This window comes from Vanacampus margaritifer, chromosome 1, assembly GCF_051991255.1.
Source record: "Vanacampus margaritifer isolate UIUO_Vmar chromosome 1, RoL_Vmar_1.0, whole genome shotgun sequence".
NCBI lineage: Eukaryota > Metazoa > Chordata > Actinopteri > Syngnathiformes > Syngnathidae > Vanacampus > Vanacampus margaritifer.
The window spans coordinates 5,955,328-5,972,936 of NC_135432.1; the positions used below are offsets into that span (position 1 = coordinate 5,955,328).

The following is a 17,609-nucleotide window of genomic DNA, read 5'->3' on the forward strand; positions in this document are numbered from 1 at the left end:
TGTGCTGATCCATTGTATGCATATGATAGTATAAAACAATTTTACTGATGATTTATGTTCAAAGTTGAATCTTACTTTACGCTTGTGTGAAAAGATGTGATGAACTCACTTTGCTTGCAGATCAATTTTTCATTTTGTTTAGAATGTCAAAAAAAGCAGGTGGACGGCTGATCAATAGACAATAGCCTAAATATAGCAGTGAGAATTGGTGAATTTTGCTTTGGGGATTAAAATGAGGATAATACATAAATTATAAATAATAATAAATATAATAATAATAATAATAAACTATGTGGAGAGTTTATAAGTAAACATTGAGCTTTGATGTCTTGCCAGTTATGACATCAGGCAGCAAAGGTGAAAGTATTCACAATTTTAATATCACTGTCCTCTCTGCTGACCATGAAATTCAAGCCACCTTGTTATTCAGTGACATTTGAATTATTGAAATTAGTCACAAAGTCATCAGTTGAAAAGGTCAGATTGAATGCAGTATTTTTTTGTCTGTTTTAAAGATTTATGTGTGTGACCCCCGTCGTTCTTGTCACAGACAAAACTTATACAAAAATCTTGCACAAGGACATTTGACACTTTCTCAATGAGTCATTGATTCTTTTAAGCAAGAATAATGTTCAAGAGGATTATGTCTACAAAAAAAAAACACAAAAAAAACTGTTAATGTATAGTACATCCTAGACCATTGGTGGGCAAACTTGGTCCTCGAGGGCCGGCGTCCTGCAGGTTTTGGAGGTTTCCCTGCTCTAACGCAGCTGATTCCAATCAACAGGATCGTTACCAAGCTTATGCAGAACTCGCTGATGAGCTGATCATATATAAGCTGTGTTGGAGAAGGGAAACATCCAAAACCCTCGAGGACCGAGCGTGCCCACCCCTGCCCTTAGACCATGGTCACATATTCTGCATATAGATAAATACACTATATATGCAGCGCTGGGAACACCAACCTATTGATTATGGACTACATTGCGGAGTGATAATATCCCAGTTGACTCAATTAGATCTGCATTTTGTCATGCGAAGCATTGAATAATGTGCCAAGCGAGAGACTCTGACACAAAGCGTGAATACAAATCACCACATTCTCACACAAGCAAATTCAGTATCATTCTCATGAGCTTTTGCACCCGCGTCCTTGGGATTTCTGACGGATACGTAAATAACGCCTTAAAATATTTGAGCACAATATGAACAAAAGTATTGGGACATGCAGGAGCCTCGCCCCCAACCTGTTCTTGTCAACTTGAAAAACTGTCATCAACGAGTCAAAGTCATGAATAGTTACTAAATTTAAAGCAAATGGCTTCTTCTATGTAAACATCATATTTTACCACTTGTGGGGTTTTTTTTTTTTTTGCTTCATGAGTCGCCATAATGTTGAGATGATAAGCAGACTGAGACTAAATAACGGGAGAAAAGAATGCACATGTCTGCTTTCATTGTCGCATTCATACAATTGTGACATCGTGCAGACTATTATGTTCCATCACATTGATCAAAATGAGTGTCACTTCTAGATCATCCAAGCGGACTTAAAAACAGTAATGTTAAAAAATTGATTCTTGCTGAAGCACTCAACTGTCTGTAAAATCTAGCTAATAAACAAAATCCTGATTCTCAATTGTACAAAACATTTCACCTCATGTTTGATTTCATATGGATGTAAATGGACAAATACGGCATAAATCTGGTGCAGTGCATAGTGCAACTCTTCGTGGAGGTGGTTTAGACCTGAAAGAGGCCTGCGCCGCTGTGGGAGTGATCACAGCTGACTTGGGCCATTGCCAATCAAAGCGGCCTTTAAAATGCAACATAACAGCCAGGCACTGGTAGAGTTTTTGAGATGGGCGGGAGAGAGCACATGTAGGTCCAAAACATCTGTGTCATGAAGTGAGCACTTGTATTCCGCCCCGCTCTCCTGATCATTCATGTTATTGAAGGAAATGATCTTTTCCTCTGCGTGTTCGTTTTCTTTCGGGTAGTGAGAATGTTGGTTACCCGAATGCAGGCTGGAGATCGATAAACAGTTACTTCGAAGCTTTTATTTCTACAAAATATTCCGGGCACAAGTGAGTTCCAGACAATGGCTGCAGCCTCTCACAAGAGCGAAGATTACAGTGGATTTACAACATTCTTATACTATCTTGAAGGGCGGTACCACAAGGCCCCCAGCAAACAGCCCACCCGGAGTTCACCGGACATGAGATACTTTAAAGACATCATACTAACACATTGACTTCAACCACAGACAAATGGTCTATTGTTGTGGAAATAGAGGAGGCCCTCCAGACATGGCCGGCAGAAATCGCGACAACACTCACAAAGACACATCCACAGATAAAAGTTCTACTGAGGAAATAAGGAAATTAAAACAGTTATGACTAAATCTGGGCAGAAGACCCTCTGCAATGTGTTCACGAGAAGCAGGTGGACTAGTCTGCACTCAATCACAGTGTCGAACTCCAACACTAATTGGAGAACAAATGTGCCAGTGCAATTCAGGCACATTTTGTCCCAAACGTGATGGCGAAAACAAAGATCAATGAGCAGCTGATGAAGATGATTGACAGCTAATGATAATTATCATTATCAGTGTCATGTCTGATAATCAAGTTTAGTTGTGAAGTAGCATCAGCCTGTCAACAACCGAAGAAGGCAAGAGGATGAAATGCTTGTTTTATTGTGACTTTATGGAACAATTCCGAATATTTGTAAACAAAATGTGCTAGGATCCCGCCACATGATCGAACGTATAACGACCTGAACTGAAACGATGATTTGTGGTCACATTGGTCCTTTAGGGTTCCTTCGATTTGCCAATAAAATATTGAAAATCCAGTGTAAATAACACTGGTCTGCATCAAAAAAACAAACAATGACCTACTAAATGTTTTTTGAAGACATGGATGCCATTCATTTTGCCCCGTATGCTCCAGTTTTTCTGTTACATCTCTGTACATTCCTACGTGTGTACATGTTTAGAGTCGAGAAAGTGAGATTTTCAGTTGTTCATGTTATTACTTGTTTTCTTGAAGTGCATGAACAAACTGTCTTTGTACATGAAAAACTATGACGAAATGTCCATGTGTCTTAATGCCAAAGTAAACACAAATACTCTTCTAGCCCTGTACTACTTTAATAAACCTTACAACTGTACAAAAATCAGATTTTCGTTTATTTAAAAAAAAAGAAAAGAAATAAAGTTTTACTGCACTTTCTTAAAACGTAAAATTACAAAACCGGGAACATTTAGAGACATAAACTAAAGAGATATTTGGATTATCCATCTGAAACTGCCCTAGAAAATGTCATTGGCTAAAACAAAAAGACAAGTGAGCATTTATAACAAATCTGAATTTTTTCGTTGAAGATTATTTTTTTCCCATAAATCAATTTCCCACATTGACTACAGCTTTTCTCAATCTTCATTACTGTAATCATCAACTTTAAATAAATACCAGTCGTAATGGCAGTGATCTTAACCCTGGAGAACCCACGGAGTTAAATTTGGCCCCTATAAATTCTGTTACTCAAATAACAAAGACCTTTTTTTTTCCAGCAGTGATTTTGTCCCTTTGTTCTTGTTTCTATTGGCCAAAGTGTGTTTGTACATTCAAAATCCAGTTCTAAAATGCAACAAATAAAACAAAAAATATATATTGTTCAATGTAGCTGTGTATTTGATTGATTATTTTCTTAAATTCTACATAGTTTACTGACAGTTTTTGTTATTCAGATTTTTCGAAATACCCCTAAATCCTAAAAGGATCAAATTTCGCCCTAATCCTAAATTTGGGAATAAAGGGTTAAAATTTAAAAAAAAAACATATATTTTGGTGTTCAGTGAACTTATAGCAGTCATTTAACCCCTGGGCGTTATTTGACCATTTTTTGGCTTTTTGTTGGTTCTGACCAAGCCATTTCAAAATAAAATAACGCTCAGGGGTTAATGTTTAATTCATAATTTTCCAAAGAAGAAAAGTTCTTGGTTCTTGGGTTCTCCAGGGTTAAACCAGAAAGTAAAACAAATGCAGCGCATTTAATATCATTCCAAGCAATTGAGGGGCCCTAATGTAATCTATTGGAATGTAGCGTTTGAACAGTAGCTGACATTTGAAAATCTGATAATTCCAAATGAGTGCTTTTGCTTTATTAATGGACTTTTCCCCTTGCATATGAATCAGAGTAAGGTTTCACATAGTTTTTTTTTTTTTAGAGTGATGTAGAGTGAGAGAGGTGTGTATGTGCTGAGCCGGGTGGGGGGGCGAGGGTCTCTCCTCCTCCTCCTCCTCCTCCTCTTCCTCCTCCTCCTACTCGCGCGGTTCTCTCGGCTCCGCTCACGTCGAGAAGCCGAGGAGCGAGTGTGTCTCCGGCGGCGCGCTCTCCCCATCCCTCCGCCGAGCAGGATGGAAAGTGAGCTCACCAGGCTGTGCTTCGTCCACTCATCGACACTTGACTGCGCCGTCGTCTCGCGGTGACACCGTTCCCGTTTTCACTCGCTAACTTCGTCGCCGCTGGTCATCTGACAGACACGCCTTTTCAAAGGGGTTAAAAAAAAGAAGGAGACTTAAACGGAAGTAAATTGTTGTGGAAGAAGGTCACCTTTTTTTGGATGGAGAATTTCCGATCGGTGAGTCCCAACTGTAACGTAAACGCGTGAAGTGGCCAACCTGCGTCTTTTCTGAATATATATTTGGTAGCTTTTTCGGAAACTGGTCAGCAATAACTTGTTTGCTTTGCGACGTAATATAGATAATTCGCTATCAGCTACCATTTTTTTTAATTGAATCTTGGTTAGTTTTAATGTACATTTACTGGTGAAACTCAACAGGTTAGGACGAACCTCTTGTGCTTTTAGCTTCAGAGTGAGAACCTCAATAAAAGATGGAAGAAAGCTGTGATATATTTTGGATAGTGGATGTAAAAAGTATACACAGCCCTGTCAAATTATTTATTTATTTATTTGTTTATATATATATATAAACAGGTAAATATTTCAAAACGTTTGCCCCAATAAAGGTTACCTATAAACCAGGAAGTGAAATTGGAGGGTGAAATAAAATTAAATAGCAGGAAGTGAAAATGAACTGACATGTGTTTCTAAGTGTGCACACCCCTCTTATAACCAAGGTTGTGGCTGTGTTCTAATTATGTACCAGTCACATTCAAACTTGTGTTAAATGGGGGGGTCAGTGCACAACAGCCATTATTTAAAGTGTCGCTGATTATCCTCAAATAAAGTTCAAATGTTCTAGTTAGGCTTTGCATGACATTTTCTTGTTTGTTTCCAGCATAAGCCTATAGGATTTCCTTGTATTAGGAAATGCTCCTATTTTCCTCCACCTTGACTAAGGCTCTAGCACCAGAGAAAAACATTCCAGAATGCATGATGTTGTCGCTAACATGCTTAATGCAAGATAAGGTTTTCTTTTAGTCCAGAGTATTATTTGCGACAAAAAGGTCATTCTTGGTGTTCTTGGCCTGTAACACCTTTTCCCACATGCATTTCAAGTGTGTGTGTTTTTTTTTTCTTTGGAAGATGCCATCCAAACCCATACCTCAGAGGAATATGGGAGATTGTTGCCACATGTACTAAACAGCCACTACTTGCCTGAAATTCCTGCATCTCCTTTAATGTTGCTATCGTCCTCTTGGCAGCCTCCACTTGTCTTATTTTTGTTGGTCAATTTTGAAGTGAGGTCCTGTTCTTGGTAATATGATTGTTGTGCCATATGTTCTCTACTTGGTAACAGCTGTCCTCACTGCGTCCCATGCTATTTAGTGCCTTGGAAATTCGTTTGTACCCTACTCCTTACCGGTACTTACCTTTGAACAATGAGATCCCACTGATACTGCAGAAGCTCTCTACGGGCTACGGCTTCTGCTGACAAAAAAACTATTGGAACATCGTTTTTTGGGATTTGAGGCATTTTGAATGAAGACAGGCAGGTGCAGACTCCCATTTAACAGTATGAGATTTGGATATTTAATTCTGAACACAGCCGAATCCTAGTTATGAGGGTGTGCATACTTGTGCAAACACATCATCTCAGTTAATTGTTTTTTTCTTCACATTTTGAAAGGATTAAAACAAATATCCAGGGAGATGCATAGGTTTTCGGTCAGATTAATAGCGGAAAAAACTTTTGAAGCTGTTGATTTATTTTGTTCCATATAGTTATATCACTAACACCTGACATTTGAGAAGGGGTGTGTAGACTCTTCATATCCACTGTAGCTGTTGTGAGGAACAAGGGGCTAAAGTGATTAAGGGGACAATGATTTATTTTGGAAATAGACATTTCTGATGCTAAATTGTGTTTCAGATAGGGCTCTTTTTTTTCTTTTCTTTTTTTTTAACCTCAAAGGGGAAGTCAACCCCCCTAAAAAAATTGACAATAATTTTTTCTATGCCCCACTAGTCTAAATATGTTATTCTGGTTAATATTGCGATAGTGGAAAATGAGTTAAGCAGCAAAATCCAGCTGTTTTTATCCATCTCAGGGAGCGGCCATTTTGCCACTTGTTGTCGACTGAAGATGACATCAACGTTGCTCAGGTCTCAGCTAATGACCAATCACGACGCAGCTTCTAAAAACAGGTAAGTTGTGATTGGTCTTTGCTTGAGCGCTAAGCAACATTGATGTCACCTTCAGTCGCCAGCAAGTGGCAAAATGGCCGCCCCTTGAGATGGATAAAAATGGCTGGATGTTGCTGCTTAACTCATATTCCACAATTAATTATAAATGTTTAAGGTTGACTTCCACTTTAACTGTGATTCTGTTATATTTCACTCTCTCAAAAAGAGTGTTGTAGCTTTTCGACTTTCCAAGTTATGAAGTAACATGCATATATTTTACCCACCCCCCCCCATCCTTTCTTCTGCACTTCTGTCCTTCCTCTCTCCTTCTAGTTGGTGAATGAGCTGAAGTCAAGCTGGTTGTGAAGGTACAGGATTTGTTCCCCCCTACACCCCAGGTTGGAGACAGTATGGCGGCGGGAGTGGCGGCATGGCTCCCCTTTGCCCGGGCGGCGGCCATTGGCTGGATGCCTGTGGCTAATCTGCCCATGCCAGTGGCGCCAACCGAAAAGAACAAGCGTCAGGACGAGCTAATCATCCTAAACGTTAGTGGAAGGCGCTTCCAAACATGGAGGAACACACTGGACCGCTACCCGGACACCCTTCTGGGGAGCTCTGAGAAGGAGTTCTTCTACAACGAAGAGACCAAAGAGTACTTCTTCGACAGGGATCCCGATGTGTTTCGCAGCGTGCTCAACTTCTATCGCACCGGCAAGCTCCACTATCCTCGCTACGAGTGCATCTCCTCCTACGACGAAGAGCTGGCGTTCTTTGGCATCATCTCGGAGATCATCGGTGACTGCTGCTACGAAGAGTACAAGGACAGGAAGCGGGAGAATGCCGAGCGCCTGATGGACGACCAAGAGGACAACAAGGACGCTAAGCTGCCCAACATGACCTTCAGGGAGACCATGTGGCGGGCTTTTGAGAACCCTCACACTTCCACCATGGCCCTGGTATTCTACTACGTCACTGGCTTCTTCATCGCAATCTCTGTCATCACCAACGTGGTCGAGACAGTGCCCTGTGGTTCGTCGCTCAACAAGAGGGAAGTGCCGTGCGGCGAGCGCTACACGGTGGCCTTCTTCTGCATGGACACGGCATGCGTCATGATCTTCACCGTGGAATACCTGATGCGCTTATTTGCTGCGCCCAGTCGCTACCGCTTTATGAGGTCCGTCATGAGCATCATCGACGTGGTGGCCATCTTGCCCTACTACATCGGCCTGGTGATGACTGACAACGAGGACGTGAGCGGCGCCTTTGTGACGCTGCGAGTTTTCCGGGTGTTCCGAATCTTTAAGTTCTCCCGCCACTCGCAGGGCCTTCGCATCCTGGGCTACACGCTCAAGAGCTGTGCCTCAGAGCTGGGATTCCTGCTCTTCTCCCTCACCATGGCCATAATTATATTTGCTACCGTCATGTTCTACGCAGAGAAGGGTTCAAGCTCCAGTAAATTCACCAGCATCCCGGCCTCCTTTTGGTACACCATCGTTACTATGACAACACTTGGGTAAGAGCAGAGCAGACACCTTTTATCCGGTTACAAGTGCATGTGTATGTATGCCTATGTGTGTGTGGCTGCCCCTGTGGCTCCAAAACCCACAGTTTGTGCCATATTTTCCAAGACATACTTTTTACGATAGATGCACAGTGTCAAGACTACAGAGAAAACAGTCGTCAGTTTACAGCTGTTTTTATAACTAATGGTGCTCTTCTGGGGCATTGCAGCCATCAAGATACTCTCTTCTATCTCGCTAATGGTTGTAGCGTGTCCTTTATATGCAATAGATAAGAGAGACTTGGGAGATTGCTCTTGAACAGAATGGGTCGAGTTGAAAAGCATCCTAGTGAGACAAAAACAGTGGCTTGCGAACAGTGATGACACCATTGTTTCCCTTTCCGACCTGCCCCGTGGTTAGCAGAATGCACTTTTAGAGTGAACTCAAGGACAGACTTTGTGTTGTGAGGGCCCTTGTGCTCTCCTTCAGCCCGGATTTTTGAATCGCACTAGTTGCTGGCTTTGCATCAAGTGCTTCTTGATGCTTTGACATACTGGACACTCAGCAACCTCTTCATTTCGTACGACTGCACAAATAATGAGATGCAATGTAACAGCACTGTAATGAGACTCCGATCTTACTAGATGCACTATTTTCACAGTCAGAGTAGTGTTTAAAAATATGTTTATTGGTGTGGTTGTAGCTTGCAGTGGTGACAAAGTGTTTGGTAACATACTGAGGAGAGTCATTTACAAAATTTGAATCCTCTGAAATAACTGATATTAAAGCTCAAACACACACCCAAAATCCACGTTCGCCATTTGAGTCCCGGATCAACTCAAATGGGTAACTTGTACTTTTGCACACACAAAAAACACACCCCAAAAATTTACATTTGATCATAATGGTAAATGACAAATAGAGTGGACTTACATAGTGCTTTATTTACACCATATGTTGTCCAAACTGCTTTCCCAAGCCTCATACTCACATTTTTTCAAACATATTGGCGTATACACGGACGCGCTAACACAGCTGCGCCAACCTACAGGTTCCTTCTTAGTTTAAAATAACATACTTTAACCTCCAAGATTCCTTGTCACACAGGGGCCAATGACAGAACACAGGATGTTGTTTTCGACCAACCATCTGCTTGTCTCGTTCAGTTGCTAGCTAGCGCTAAGCTAACCTGGTCCTTTTTGCATTGGGAGAGAGGTCAACAGCGAGTAAATAAAAGCCTTGATAAATTGCCTAACTGGGGTTTATTAACTGACTGCTTAACAGTTGAATTTAATGCTCATTTGAATGCATTATTCTCATGACAAGATGGCCTGTTCTGACTCGAATCTGAAAATTCTGATTCAGCGTTTGCTTTTAACGACCAATTCATTTTTCTATTCAAGTCACCACCGATTCATGCACAACCCTAGCTTTTTTTTTTTTTCCTGGAGAGCTCAGTATTGTTCATTCGGTGATTTTACCGATTTGACATGTCATCGTCATTGCTCTCCTTTTTTTTTGTATGTGGGTGAGTATGTGTATGTGCGTGCGTGCGAGTGTGTGTGTATTCATTAGTTCACCTAAAACCTATTAAAAAATCCCATACCGTTCACCTAAACCGAACACTTCCAGCCAGAGTCGTGAGGCCGTCAGGAGACCCGAGGAAGGACCAAAGAAAAGAAAGGAAAGTGAAATCCAGTACCGACCAGACACCACCCACCAGGCCACCAACCAGAGTCCTTCACCAACCCCAGAGACAACCCTAGCTAATAATTTAACTAATTATTCAAGAATGTTCATAAAGCTGATCTAAATGGCGGTGAACCACAACCAAAACCATGGCAGAAATGTTGAACGCGTGTTATGTCATTGTACGGTGACGCAAGCAAACACACGTAAATGTCTGACTTTGTGTGAGCTCTTCTAAAGCCGTGTTTCTGAGAATTCCTTGGTTGAATATGTGAGTCAGAAAGGGAGGCTGACAAATGTAGCACTCTTTGAAATGTCAGAGATGCGGAGGCCTAAAAAAACGTCTTTGACTTCGTTGCGTTGTCACATTCTGTGCCCTGTCATCATGCCAGTCTGAAGAAGAGCAGAAACTGGACTGGGTGGAAAGATGAATGTGTTATCTCGTCTGTGCTGTTGTGCCAAACTCACACATCCCTGTAATACATACTGTACATCTCTTCCCAGTGGAGTGAGACCTGACACACTCAAACAAGTATCTTGTTGCTTTTGGCTTTTAGTTTTGTGGGGAGGAGATTTTGGGTATTGAGGGAGTGGGATGGGGGTTAGCTTTTGCGCTTGTTTTCATCACGAAGCAAAAACCGGAAGTGTTTGTCAGAGTGACTGATGATGTGATCCACTACATCTGCTGACAAATACGAACCTGCCTGACGTTTGGCCCTCTGCTCTCGGTTTACACCACAAACAAACACAGATGTTCACCTAAAGTGCACACATGATATGTGGCTGTTTGCTTTTGTACATGAAGACAAATATTGCTGTGTTGTGTGAATATAGTGTTTCCTGTGCAGGGTTGGAGTTCAGGTTGTGTTGTCACTACGAACTATTAGAAACATGGAGCAGCATCATGTGGGCTGCTGTTGTTTAGAACTGGGATTCCCAACTAGTGTGCCATGAGAGTACTGTAGGAATTGATCCAATTGAACTCTGAAAATTATTATCTTATCTTTTCTCATCTATTTATACCAGTGCTGTATAGTGACAGGCAGAACAATTAAATGTTCTTCAATTCAAGGTTAAGCTTGTTGCATTCCTACAAGACAATAAGTCACGTCTTCCTGCGAGTATATCAGCTTTCACACAAAGTTAATTTGTTGAGTTTATTGAGAGAGGTTCATCTTTATTTCAGTATTCCTTTTTTAATTATTATTTGGTTGTGGGGTGTGAGATTTTATTTTATTTATGGGTAAAGCACTGGTTTAGAATATTGAGGCCCCAAAACAGCAAATGTATGATCTATCCATTCATTGTTAATGTGTAGCAATTATCCTGTTTGGTGCCAAGCAAGAGCTGGAATTGAGCCCAACCTTTTTTGGACAAACGGCAGGGTTCCCCCTAAATTGGTTGCTGGTCCATTCTGAAGTGTAAATTGTTATGCCCAATTGTAAAGCTTGGCTGAGCCAAATTAGTACTGTGCTTTCTGGTACTTTTTTTTTTGCATTATTTAATTTCTTAAAATGTGTTTTACTGTCTCAAATATTTCCCACAATGAAAACTGTTTACTTTGTTGTAAAATCGGGAGATGAGCGGGATAAATGACAGATCGGGAACCACATGGGAGATGGCGTTGAAATTCGGGAGTTTTATGTGTGAATCGGGCACGGATGCCTGCCCGCCGGTGCAAAGTACTGTACATTGACTATAAAGTGCAATTGCACCGCCAGAAAATGCTCAGTTGCTCACCCTGCGTTTGGTGTTTAATGTACCATTTGCCAACATGTCTCCGATCTCTGTGGTGTGGACGCATTTCAACTTATGTTATGCTTGTGCTTTGTTAAAATGCCTGTGCTAAATCGGCCTAGATATTTTGCAATAATATTATAATTTTAATTGATTATAATAAATGCAATGATAATAAAAAAAAATGGGCATAAAGTTTTCGGCCAAGCATTTTTAATTTTCGGTATTGGCGCATCCATATATATATATATATATATATATATATATATAAAATGGTATAAAATTAAGCCGTTTTATTTATTTTTTATTAAATAACTTGCTTACTTGTTAAATTAGTCCTTTATAGAAGCTAAATTGATTAAAAGACAATGAAAGAATAATTTGCTTTGGATAACAACATATATTGCGCAAATGTCCAAATAATTGACGTAGCACTATTGTTGTTTTTTTTTACCAATTCTACCGGCTCCGTTGATTCGGTGTTTGACGCCATTGTTATGCTGAGCATGAGCCGTGCGCAAGGCCGGGACGCAAATACGATGACGTCATCAACATGCGCTATGTGATGACGTCATCAACATGCGCCACCGTGTCAAGACGGTAGAGTTAAAATCTCCTACCGTTGGCAAAATTTATACCTTCTATTGAATATACCGTTTATATCGCCCAGCCCTACTGTATGTAACTGCCACTCAATGAAAACATACTACTGTATATAAAAAAATAATAATACTCAATCTGCATTGCAATATAAAGATATATAATTGATCATACTGCTTAACTTAATGAATTTATACTTTCAAATCCATTTCGTGATTAAGCATTTATTGTGCACCCCATTGCACCTCAAACAGCAGAAATGGATGCACTCAAATGTTAACTGGGTTTATTTATTTATTTATTCTGGCAATGAATGAGTGTAAAAATTATTTATGCATCACATAATTTCTGTGGATGGACTCCTTAAGCCATTCAAATCGACCACATCATTAGCGTAGTCCTGCCTCCCTTTAATTAATATCCTTATCAAAGACTAACTATTTTTGATCACAGCATCTTTAAAATCAATGTTCCACTTGACGTCTCCCCGACAACCACAGTAGAGCTCTCACGGTTGCTGTGTGCCGTACACTCTTTCATTCACAAGTGCACGAGGAAGATAATCCGTATGCGGAGCTGTGTGCACATCAGACCATCTCTTCAGCAAACATGGCGCACCAATCTCAGTTTTATTATGGTGTGTGTGTGTCTTTAAAATATAAAAATGTGTAACTGCCCCCTTTCGCAACTCATTATCATGCAACGTTCATAAACAGTACATTCATTTAGAGGGCAACAGCTTGTAAAGAACTATGATCAATGCGGATAAGTGCGTATTGATTTGGGTGGTTAAGAGAAAGGTACTCGTGCTACCAATTATGTTGGTGGCTGATGAGATTGTGATTGAAAGATAGGCTCATTTTAGTCGTTTTATTAGAGCAGTTAATGAAGCAATTTGTCTGCAAAGATTTAGGTCTAGGTCTATTCTTAGCCTTTTCTTAGTCAAGATCAGTGTTGAGCTAACCTGCTTTCCTATTAATTGTTTGCATAATTCATGACGTGCGTATACTGTGAGTCTTTTGCCTCTCCACAATTGCTGTAAATCCATGTGGGAGATGGTTGGATATTTTTAAACTGTGTTCTAAAACTGAATGAAAATACTCTGCATTTATTGTATTAAGTGTGTGCTGTACATCAAATCAAATTCTAGTGCGCCATTTTTGCATCATCACCAGTATTCATTAACATAGCAATAGTTCTCAGAGCTGTTTCTTTAAGACAATGTATATTTTCAACTTTCGTCCAGAGTGATTTATAATACCATGAGTGAGGATGGCAATTAAAAAAGATCTTAGCGATTTGTATTCCATTGTCGACACTGCTTATCAATCCAATCCCACAGATCTTACGTAGAAAAACACTTAAAAAGAATAGAAATACAATAAAACACAAACATCCATTGAATGTCATTCAACATATGTGTTGAAATGCACTGTGTTCATTGTCATGTTCAACACTGTTTACATCCATGCTCCTTTAGCAGTGTTTTAAAAAAAAAAAAAGTATTTGCAGTTGATGTAGCAGCATTGCAGCACTTGCTTTAACCTTCATTCATTTTTCATCCAATGTTAGTGTACACATAAACTCTCTTGGAGCACATCTGTGACGGCAGTCATCTGACATGGCCCTGCTCAAACCAGTAATCCAAAGGGATGCCAACCTACCGGTTGTTGCTACTGTATTTTTTAACTCGGCTCATAAGTGACCAAGACTTTTTATCATGTCTTCGCTATCAACTCTTTTCTTCAATTATCTGTTGATGATCAAGTAATTGGATGGATATGCACCTACCAACGTGCTGATAAAGATTTTGTGCCAACATATTTTTGTGGTCTACTTATTGAACTTAGTCTTCATTTTTGACTGGTCATTGGCCCGAACCATGAGACACCTCAGGGTCATTGGTTACATCTCTTCAAAATGTATCAGCTTCCCAGAAAGTGGCCTGATATTATTTGTGTAATCAAAAGCTACATTTACCACTTTCTAATTTTCAGTAAACGTTCATCTGCAGAAATTGTGTCTATCGTCTGAAGGCTTACATGGTCTGTCCTGGCTGGCTGAGTCCTTAGTCTTGTCATCAGGGAAAACGATTGTTTGTGTTCATAGGCATATATTATATTCATGCGAGTGTGAGTGCATTCTACAACCACCTTTGGCCCTATTATGCTTTGTATGAAACACTAACCTCCGCGTGAACTTCCTGATATGGAAATACAGTAGATACTGTCATGAAAAAAAGTACTCAGATGCCGATCTCTCCCATCTCAACTTTGACCCCGCCAACCATTGTTCTCCATCCATTTGTCCTGACAGCCTTTTCTTCAAACACAAATGTTCCTTTTAGAGTGAAAAGACAAGGAAGAGGATGTTCCTTTTGCCGTATTAGTGCTGGGGAAAAAAAAGTCAACCAATTCGGTTTGTGTTGACCACAAAAATGTATGTCTCGAAAACTATATACATGTAATAACCCTATAAAATCATATTAAAGGGTATTTGCGATGCCCAGAACCACTTTTCCCACAAACAATTGTTCTACATTTGTTGAGAACGATATGATATTAACAGACCAATGAAACTGAGTTCCTACACGTTCAGTGATTTTATGTATTTAAATAGCTTCTTAAATAATAAGATCTCAACTTTTTCATGGAGATAAATCATGAGATGAAGAATTGGGAGAACATGAAAATTCCTATCCATACAGTATGTACAAAGCCGTAATTTGCACTATTTTCGTGACGGGAAAGTCTGTGAAATAAATCAAAACCACAGTGGCTGTCACCTGAAAAGTTTGTTTCTCAGCTGTGTTTTCAAAATCAGTACTTTTCCGGCAGCTTCTTTTTTAAAAAAACAACTGACTGAAATTGTTTGTTTTTTTCCATCGCATCCTGATCAGCCGCTGCCTCTTCTTTTTTCTTCTTTTTTTTTTAAAGGATGTTTTACCCTTCATGCCAAGTTCTGTATGGCAGCTGCTTAGTTTGAAAGGAGTGCCAATCCTTTGCTTTGCGGCCAATATGATGATGCTTTCACAAAATGCATTCACCTGGTATCAGCGAGGAAAGGGGAGGAAGTGGGAGGGGTATTCTTATGGCTAATGTGACTGCGAAAAGGTAATTGACAGGGAGAGGCTGTCAAGCATGTGCTTTATCTTACATCCCGCCTTTTCAGTCATGCTCTCGCCATGCATGTAAATGCTGCTGTGATAGGACACGGTGTCCGGACAAACTTCATCTCAACTAACTGGTCCAAGCTAATTGAAGTGATGCTCAAGGTGCTATGAAGAAAAAAAAGTCTACACTAGATGTGGTGAAATTTCATTACAGAAACACTTTACCTGCTTTCTTGTCTCCCTCTCTTGCTCTCTCTCACTGCTTGTCACGGTTGACTGCCTTAAGCTGTAGACCTTCCAAAACCACTACACTTACAGTATGTCCATCCCATCAGTTCAATTACTGCACCAGAAGACTCTTACCGAGTAGGCCTCGGAGTACTGAGTGGCTCTGCACGAAAAATAAAAAATAAATAGGCACACCATACCATATCTGTTATCGAAATGCAATCTCTGGAGGGCCTGCCCACCCATCAAGTGTGAAATTTAACAACAAAGTAAATCAGGGATGGTCATCTTAAATGCTAGAGGGGAACACAATTTTTCATTAATGCTACTGCGGGCATAGAACCATGTACTTTAAAAATTATATTTTAAACATGGACAAAATAAATCCATACATGCAAAATATGCAAGTTCAACTATCCTAGGAATTGCAGCAAATGCTGGGCGGCCCGAGGGCATTTCTTTTACACACCACACACCTGACAATTTGGCAGCAGAAAGTAGACCAGCTAAAAGCAGGTCTAAGTTGTGGCACAGGTGGTAAATGTTTCATTCGTAATTATATCAACAGCGTGTTTTAAACCCTCTTAATCAGGGGTAGGGAACCCTAGTCCTCGAGAGACACTGTTCTGCCTGCTTTCCATATGTCCCTCCACCAACTCAGCTAATTTTATGATCAGGATCAGGCTTCTACAGAGCTTGCTGATTAGCTGATAACATGAGTCAGCTGTGTTGGAGGAGGGAGACATGGAAAACAGGCAGGGCAGCGGTTCTCGAGGACCAGGGTTCCCCCCTACCCCTGCTCTAAATCATTGTAGAAATCAATTCATTTAACACGTTATAATTATCTTTATTATGGCGGGGGGTGGGTGGGGGTAGTCAAACATGGGCGCACATTCGGAAGTGGAAGGCGGTCTTCAAGTGCCCACCTCACAGTAGCCAACTTTAAATAATCTGTAAATGGAAATCTTCTTGCATTCGCTTATAAACGTACTTTGCCGTACTTTCTCCTTCCGCCATGTAGACTGCGAGCCTCCTGTTCTGAATTTAAAAGGAATAAGAAGAGCCGCTCAATGGCCTAGTGGTAGAGTGCCGCCCAGACACTGGGAGGTTGTGGGTTCAATCCCCGGCCGGGTCATACCAATGACTATAAAAATGGGACCTATTGCAGCTCTGCTTGACACTCAGTATTAAGGGTGGAATTGGGATTACCAAAGGAAACCCGAGCACAGCCCCTGCTGCTGCTCACCGCTCCCACAGGGATGGGTCAAATGCGGAGAACGAATTTCGCCCATTTAGGCGGGTTTGACAATCAGTGAATCTTTTTATGAATTTTTATATTTTGGAGCAGGAAGAAGTTTCTTTTGATTGTACAGTTTCCAGTGCTTTAACAGACTCCAGTAAAAAGCCGAGTATCTCGGCACTGCATCCACAACAGATAATATCACACCACATGATTTTCCTCACATTCTGCTGTTCAGTGCTAATGTGAGAAGTATATCACACTTTAGGATGCAAAGCACAGCATCGAGGTGTGATGAATTGTCCATGTTCAAATATACAGTCAATGTGAGAAGTAGCAAAAGATACAAAAGCTGCAAATTACATTCACATACTGAACATATTTTAACTTCCTCCATATAAATCATGATATTGTCATGAAGTTGTACATTTGAATTGCGACAATTTCAATATTTATCATCTGTGACCACTGACCATTAATACTATATGACCTTATATTGTTAACATTCGTCTGCAAATAACATATGAAGAAACTGAAAAAGATCATTCTGAATTATTTTTAAAAACCAACTTCTACTCAAGCGTGGTCATTTTAATGTTAATTGTAGTGATGTACAGGCAGTGCTTGCCCTCTCATTACCAAGATATGCCAGCCCCTGTGAAATGTGAAAGTTGTGCCTAGATGCTCCTATTTGAATTCCATCTATTTCACACCGGACCAGTGAGTCCAATCTCTTCATCTTTGTGTATTTTTGTAGTATCAATAATAAACTGCAAATCACTTTCCGTGTCATCCCACAAACATGCCGCAGAGATGAGGTCCTCCTGTTGCGTGTGTCTACAAACGCCTAAGGCTATTACCAGCTGAGGACAATATCTGCCAAATAATTGAAATGTAGCTTAG

At 40.4% G+C, this 17,609-nt stretch overlaps 1 protein-coding gene across 1 annotated transcript in view; it reads left to right on the top strand.

The window, feature by feature from the left end:
• The first annotated feature begins 4,338 nt into the window (after positions 1-4,338).
• Positions 4,339-17,609, top strand: part of kcnd3 (potassium voltage-gated channel, Shal-related subfamily, member 3) — a 110,145-nt gene continuing 96,874 nt past the window's right edge. The window contains exons 1-2 of the mRNA XM_077568296.1: positions 4,339-4,648; positions 6,932-8,111. Of these exons, the coding sequence (XP_077424422.1) occupies positions 7,009-8,111 (1,103 nt within the window). The 5' untranslated portion in view covers positions 4,339-4,648; positions 6,932-7,008. The remainder of the gene's footprint in view (positions 4,649-6,931; positions 8,112-17,609) is intronic.